The following is a 7,338-nucleotide window of genomic DNA, read 5'->3' as shown; positions in this document are numbered from 1 at the left end:
TTGACATATTATTGATTTAATGGTCATTTGCAAGTCAGCTTCAACAATATGTGCAACCAAACTTTAGGGGCTTACCTGGTGTTATCATTTTTATAATAAAACAGATGCACAGATACACCAACTATGACCATATTTGAAATTTTGCAACAATTAGTGAATTTTGTATAGCAGGCAAGATTAACCCCTCTTATTGTATAATATATTTATGTGACCCGATATCAAATTTGTGACGCTTCAATGAAGATATGTATCGTGCAGTATAATTTGATGAGTATCATCATGAACATTGATACTAACTACTGCGGACACCGCATTTGTTTCACAAAAAACCGGCCAGATTGCACAAGAAAAATAATTAAAAAGTAACGTTACAGATATAGTGACCCATTTAAAATAGCCTAACTCGAAGAGAAGCAAAGGAAATTCCACTCAAAATAGGTTTGTGTCTATCAGTAAACCAACTTTTTTTTTTTTTTTTACGTTTGTCATATAAAATTAGATCAAATCAATTTTTCTTTTTGATACTTTCAATCTCATATAAGGTCAGTTTTTACATGATAGTTACTTGCTAGTTATACTAAAAAGAAAAAAGAACGCAATGCCTGAATTTGTTATTAGCAAGGCTGATATTACCACAGGAGACATGCTCAAGTTAGTGGACACTTGTAGAAATACTACTGTTGGTCCCAACAAATATCAATTGTTTTGCCAAACATTAGCTAACCTGGATGGATCGTGTAAACTTTTGCCATCGTACCTTACTTCTAGCGGAAAACTAAATTGCATCGATGTCGTATCTCAATCATACCTACAAGACCTTTATGACACCACTGGCATGTCTTGCGCCGTAAACTGCTATTATCCTCTTGGTACACTTGCTCCCCCTGTCATTGATTTTCCATCTTTTACCTATAACTATCCTACGCCTACTTATAGCTACTCTTACAACTATAACACTCCTACATATTCTACAAGTGTTAGTAATCCAACTACTACCCCGCGATCCTTTTCATCTGGTACCATACAATCTAGCATAGGTGCGACTAAAGTAACATCAGCTCCCGGTTCAACAGATAGTGGTTTAACAGATAGTGGTTTAACAGATAGTGGTTCACTTGCAATGGAGCCTAATTTTATAATGTCTTTTTTATCAGTTTTGACCATCCTCCTTTTTGTTGTTCGTCAAGCAATTTAACACATTTGCTAAAATTCTTCACTTATAAAATAAAAAACTTGAAATTTAATATTATTGTGGTATACAGTCGAACATGATTTAATTGCATTTTTTTTCAAAGATGATGTACAAGTTTTTTTCCTGATGCATTGGGCTTACTTTCTTTGCTCTCTAAGATGATGTTGCAGAAGGCATCACAGTTTTTTAATGGTACGTTGCTTATAGTAGTTTTATTTAACAGCATATTTTAATCGATCACATTCTTTCATCCTATCCATCTTTTATTCATTTTTATCCTGTCAATAATCTACTATGCTACAGCAGGGAGACACTCACATAAAAGAAATGCCCCTAGGTACGTCACTATCAATTTTGTCTAATACATCTTTGAGTTATCAAAACTAAATTTTATTATACTAGACCAAACAGAATAATGCTATTAAATGCAAAGGATTATTGTTTGGTTAATATTATTATTAAGGCTAAAACTTTCCGTGTAGTTAAATGCTACATAAGTATGGGTATGGCTGAGTATTATTGCAACCGAACAGGTGACATTTAGGTCAGGCGGAGAAAGTGTTTAATCACATAATATTAGAAGTGAAATGATTTATTTACAATGTTTACTGTCTCTCTCTATTTGATTGATATTGACGTTTCTTTTCAAAGTTGGCTCTTCTCTTTAATTGCTTTTCGATCCAAGCATGAGCATCATAAACGAATTTATCAGGTTCCAATCTAGGAAATTGTTGGAGCGCCAAATGAAAGTATTCTTGTCCTAACTGATACTCTCGAAGTCCACCTGAGAATCTCAAAATGGCATCTAAGACTTTCACCGAAGGTTGGAAGCCGAAACCGGGTTTACGCTGCATGTGGTTTTTGTCCATCATTTTAGCAGCGCTAGGAGGACACAATGAATACAGCCTATCTAACGCTTCGATACCTATCAGAACGTCCTTTTGATTCGCGGCAGTTCGTGTGACAGCACTTAACAAGGATACCACCAAAGAATCGTCAATTTCTAATTCTGTATCCTTCGCATTTTTACGAAGCTTATCTTCTTTCCAAATGATCTCGGAAGCCTTTTTTGATAAAGCAGATGTACCTGATGGAGATCTTTGGTTCCTTTCCATACGATAGATAATTTCATGCCAAATATATCTCACTTCCTCTGCGCGATCCAGTTGATTCAAATCAGCACAGCCTTGAAGTGCAATAGAATACGTTACAGCGTCTGGCACAAGTTCACTAGTAGACATTTGCTTTAATGCCTCGATTGCCTTTTCGGGTTGTTCTGCATTAACATATACTCGCATCAAATTATTCATATGGATTGTCGACGGTTTAAGATCAAAATCATTAATACGCTTAATCCAAGCCTCAGCATTCTTTACTGCCTGTGGTGAGGTACTTTTTCCAAATGCTGTTAACATGTGAGTGAATGTTCGTTCGTTAGGTTCCAATCCACGTTTTCTCATCTATTTTGATCGCTGTCAGTGTAAGGTAACGTATAACTTTTACTATGCATACCTGTGAAAAAAAGTGTTCCGCATAATTGGCTCGACCGTGCTTCGCACAGTATCCGATCAATTGATTCCAAACAATTGGTGATTGTAAACCAATGGGTAAAGCTTTTATGTAATCCGCAGCATCGTCTACAGTTCCAATGTCAAGAATTTTTGTGACTCTGTCCGAAGCAACATAAGCATCGTCAGGCATAACGTAAGTGTACTTGTTTGCCAGAGCAAATGGTGTGTCCACTTGGACATAACGACGATTGTAAGTTCGAGGTTCCTCCTGAATTTCAACGGATCTACTATTGTTGTAGGTGGAGGCCTCACGGTAAAGGACAGGAAAGGCTCTTGTCTTAGTAACTGATTTTGAAGCAGGTACCAGTGTCTGTTTAGCAGGTAAATTAGCCTGTAAATGTTTTAAGCATTGACGCAACATTTCTAGATCTATTAACGAAGGACAAGGAAGTTCCTTTAAAAAATCTGACGGGAAGGTTAGAAAAAAAAAAGGGTAAATATTCCTCCGGACGGACAAATGGGAAGTAGTCACCACTCTAAAATATGTTGAATTTTTGAGGGGAAAGCAAGATATACAGTGTCATTAATTTTTGGACTTTGTTCATGTCTGATGTGATAACTAATATGCGGTAATCTATGTTATAATATCAATACGAACGAATTTTTAATTTTTGGAGCAGTCAGTGAAAAAAAAACAAAGAAAAAAAAACCTTGGTAGCAAAGCTGTGTAAAGTATTTGGTGTAATTTGTATTATGCCATATGAGTTCCTGGAGTACTTAGAGAGAATCATTTGGCAGAGTTTTTATTGCTGAGCTTAATCAAGGTCTTTTGGAACAGACTAAACATAAAAGTGTTCAATCAACTTATCCTCGTTAATACTTTACATTTCTGCATAATTTATGCGTATTATACAAAATACAACTTCAACTGTAATAGCGCATTTTTGTTATTAGTCAAATTCTACTTGGTTAAAGTCTGAGCTTTCAAAAACAGGTTTTTTTCTCACAAGAGGAATTCCTTCGAAAGGAGTTAACTTTTGAGAAAAACTTGTTACAGCCATGTTTGTGTACAAAAAGAAAAAGGGCAAAATATTCTAGTGGCTTAATTTAAGTCATTGGAATATATTTTCTGACAAATTACAGCCTCATGTCGACTTCGTGCTTTTCGATACAGAACAGTATGAAGCTCTTAGGCTTTATAACCCTCCTCAAAATAAGGGTAAACGTCATTTATCATAACAATAAAAATAGACGTTATTTATTTCTGAAACAATGGTCGTAACTTTTTAAAAAATAAATATGATTATTTTTTGATTGTTCCAGCGACAAAATCTACAAATCTATCGACGGCATATTGTTTAACATCATCTTGCTTAATAAAAATATCTGGAAGCATAGACCATAGGTGAATGCCGGAGGGCTCTTGCACAACCATCACTTGTACACCAGATCTTGCTGCTCTATTAGCTAATAAACCACCTTCCTCTAATAAGACCTCTTTACCACCCAAATAAACAAGCATACGGCTGGGTAAAAGGCTGCCTAAATCCACAGAATCTCTTAAATAAGCAAAAGGAGATAAGCCACCCTCGTATTCAATAACTTCATCTTCAGACTCAATTCCCATGTAGGCGTTCTCCATACGAGTAATCGAGTTCTCATTAAGTATATCCAATCCTAAATTCGTTCTCCAAGATTCTCCGCCAGCCTCTAGTCCTGTATAAGGTGATGCACAGATCATACCAGCAGGCTTTTTTGAAGGATCAATCTTGTTTAGTAATGTATCCAATGCAATAGCAACACCAGCATCGTCTCCGCCAATAATAATTTTCTTTGGGTCAATATTAAGTGTTTCTGTCAGCCAGTGATAAGTATCACCGACATCTTTAATAGCAGCGGGAAACAAATTATCGGGTCCATGCTCTATATCGTATCAGGTAAGTAAAAAAAAAAAAAAAAAAAATTGCGATCACCAGATAAATACACACTTACTATAATCTGCAACAAATACCATGCTCTTGATGTTTTTATCTGCGTCTAGTGCACGCATCCATGTGGCGAAAGTAGATGTATATAATTGACCCAAATCAAAACGGAAACCACCACCTATTTATCACGTTAATTCATGTACACAAGTTATTTTCTATTACTAGTACCTGGAACCCATAAAATAATAATGTTTGCCTCCGAGATCCTGTCTTGAATTGCCTCTCTTTTGGCATTCTTTTTTAAATCTTCGGCGATCCAATAACCGTGAGTCTCATCTTTATGAATCCAGTCTCTTCTTCCTTGAAATAAGAATAATCGAAGAAAATAAATAACCCTACGGGGAGTGCTAGCTTTGGGAAAAGAAAAGGCAAAAGTCAATGCCCATACTGTAACCCATCGTTTGAAATCTGAAAATAATGACATTTTAAACAAGAACAAAGGTAACTGATAAAACATATGGCGGTTTTAGAAATTAAAAGTTACCGGAATTTGAATAATACATGTCCTTTACCAAAAATAGGGCGCAGCCACCTCGTCCAAAATGTCATCAAACGAAGTCAAAACCAGAACAAAAGGTAACTTATGGGCTCACTTTGATGTAATGACCGACCTAGAAACCGCTCAATGCTGCCAGATAGATCGTCAAAAGAACGAATATTTTGAACGAGGGTCGAAGGTCTTTTTATTTGGAGGCGTAGGTTAATAAATACTCGAAGTGGGCTTGGATTGCGGACTCATCGAACGCCACCTTCGCCCAGTCAAATTAAATGATAGTAGCACTTTTATCACAATAAAGTGACATTGCTTATAACCCAGTTAAGGTAATTTAACAATCCAACTTGGCTCTGAGTTCCGGAGAATTGAAGAGCAAAGTGCACATTGATTTTAATATGGCTGTCAGTTTTTAAACAACACTCCCCAATTAGATCAACAAAAGAACAAGAAGGAAAATAAAGGGTTAAGACCTTAAGTTTCAATCGCATTTAAGACACACCGAAAATGATGTGTTCGATGGTTACTCATAATTATATTTTTGTCCCATAGAACCTGTCTAGAACAACATTTAGATAACAAAATAAAAATTACTACTAATTAGGCATCTTTAGCATTTTAATTGTCAGTTGTGATTATTCCTTATGATTAGCTGTTCATCAAATAACCTTTACTCTTATAGGACTGGTAGGCTAAAACGTTGATACAAAAAAGTTATAATTACAAAAGGGTACTCAATCTGATAATATGTTAACTCCAAAAATGAAAGAACAAAGAATCATGCTTTCACTTAACATTTGAAAATTTCTGGAAGCAACCGCTAACAAAGTCACTGCCTCTTTTTAATTTCACTCTTTCATTTAATAAACGCGGAATCCCAATTTTATTAAAGTTGATGCTCCAAACAACTTTACAAAAAGTTACGGCTTTCCTCATCTTCTGCCCTAGGTACACGACCTTCAGCTATAAGCCTTCTTCTTTCTTCATCTACTGTATGCAAGTATATATCTGTGCGATCTCTATAAAAGACATAATGCTGTAAAATAAATACTAAATCGAATGCAATTGATTGTAAACCTAATCCACTACGATATGACTATTAGAAGCATGTTGTGTATTAATGATGAGCTTCACATACAGTTTTACAGGATTTCCCGATACGCCACTCCAGTCCCCACTAAGGTACGAATCAAGCAGCAATTGTATATTTGATAGAACCCCACCGGTACAATCCTATGTATGGATTTAGTATACTACAAAAAAGAATATGTTGATAGTGATTACCAATAAGATGTTGTGTATGCTCCAACCCACAGTTGATTTACGATAGAAGTTGATCCAAACCTTTAAAAAATTATTAATTACTAATTTTAAATATATAGTGTAGCGCTTTACCTGGGGTACATATTTGACCAAACTTATCATTAACTTGACATAACTGAGATAGTACATCAAATCAATCCACATAGAATGCCCCGTGTATATAGTAAACAGCATACCAGCTGCACCAACGATTGCTGTCCAAATTAGGTATTGTGCGATTCTGGACACATGCTGCAAGTAATCTTTCTAAAAAGATCTTAATTTCATTATTTAAAAATATCTGATGTCAGTTTAATACCTTATAATAAAAGGTCTGAATTAATGTGAACAACGATATGAGAAAAGCATGCACGGAAAACATGACATCATTTGCTCGAACCAGGTTTTCCTTTGAATTGTTCCGTTGCTTATCTAATTTGATATTAGATTAATATATACACTCGCACAAAGAGTATCCCTCGTCAAAATTACATTCATCTTGGATCTCTTTACTGAAATAAAACGATAAATTGAATATCTATAAAGTGGCATAAGTTTTCTTAAATCCCATTTTCATTGTTTTGCTTTACCGAATAACAAAAAAATCCAACTACATTATAATATAAAAAATCCATCGAAAGTCCTTGCACACTATTGTTTATGTTCAGTCAAAGTTTTGTTCCGGTAAAGACTGGTCATTTACCTTTTTCTCCTCCAATTTAAAATAGCTTGCGGGTAAAAACTAAATGACCATGCCAGAAAGTAGCACTAGAAACAATGACATTACTATTTCAGTCAACCTCAATTGACCAAACACTTACCCAGCCAATTAAGCTCGAAATATATGGCCAT

The 7,338-nt window shown here is 35.3% G+C and overlaps 4 protein-coding genes across 4 annotated transcripts; 1 reads left to right on the top strand and 3 right to left on the bottom strand.

The window, feature by feature from the left end:
- Positions 1-463: 463 nt before the first annotated feature.
- Positions 464-1,257, top strand: EV154DRAFT_534967 (uncharacterized protein). Its single transcript, XM_051604054.1, has 2 exons — positions 464-542; positions 593-1,257. The coding sequence occupies exon 2, from the start codon at positions 599-601 to the stop codon at positions 1,193-1,195; it is 597 nt and encodes a 198-aa protein (XP_051449847.1). The 5' UTR covers positions 464-542; positions 593-598; the 3' UTR covers positions 1,196-1,257.
- A 351-nt stretch (positions 1,258-1,608) lies between these two features.
- EV154DRAFT_534965 (uncharacterized protein) lies at positions 1,609-3,168 on the bottom strand. The gene is made up of 2 exons (XM_051604053.1): positions 2,705-3,168; positions 1,609-2,652 (listed from the first exon to the last, which is right to left on the bottom strand). The coding sequence occupies exons 1-2, from the start codon at positions 3,122-3,124 to the stop codon at positions 1,798-1,800; spliced, it is 1,275 nt and encodes a 424-aa protein (XP_051449846.1). The 5' UTR covers positions 3,125-3,168; the 3' UTR covers positions 1,609-1,797.
- Positions 3,169-4,006: 838 nt separating this feature from the next.
- Positions 4,007-5,115, bottom strand: EV154DRAFT_572850 (Alpha/Beta hydrolase protein; the record flags this gene model as incomplete). Its single annotated transcript, XM_051606363.1, has 3 exons — positions 4,007-4,626; positions 4,696-4,809; positions 4,860-5,115. The coding sequence occupies 3 exons, from the start codon at positions 5,113-5,115 to the stop codon at positions 4,007-4,009; spliced, it is 990 nt and encodes a 329-aa protein (XP_051449845.1).
- Positions 5,116-5,643: 528 nt separating this feature from the next.
- Positions 5,644-7,254, bottom strand: EV154DRAFT_534958 (PQ loop repeat-domain-containing protein; the record flags this gene model as incomplete). Its single annotated transcript, XM_051604052.1, has 8 exons — positions 5,644-6,269; positions 6,323-6,417; positions 6,469-6,528; positions 6,580-6,753; positions 6,806-6,918; positions 6,979-7,024; positions 7,077-7,137; positions 7,190-7,254. Coding segments are annotated over 8 exons (789 nt in total), but the record flags the coding sequence as incomplete, so codon positions are not given.
- Positions 7,255-7,338: the final 84 nt, after the last annotated feature.

This window comes from Mucor mucedo, assembly GCF_025094135.1.
Source record: "Mucor mucedo strain NRRL 3635 chromosome Unknown EV154scaffold_390, whole genome shotgun sequence".
NCBI lineage: Eukaryota > Fungi > Mucoromycota > Mucoromycetes > Mucorales > Mucoraceae > Mucor > Mucor mucedo.
This window is presented reverse-complemented; position numbering and strand designations above follow the sequence as displayed.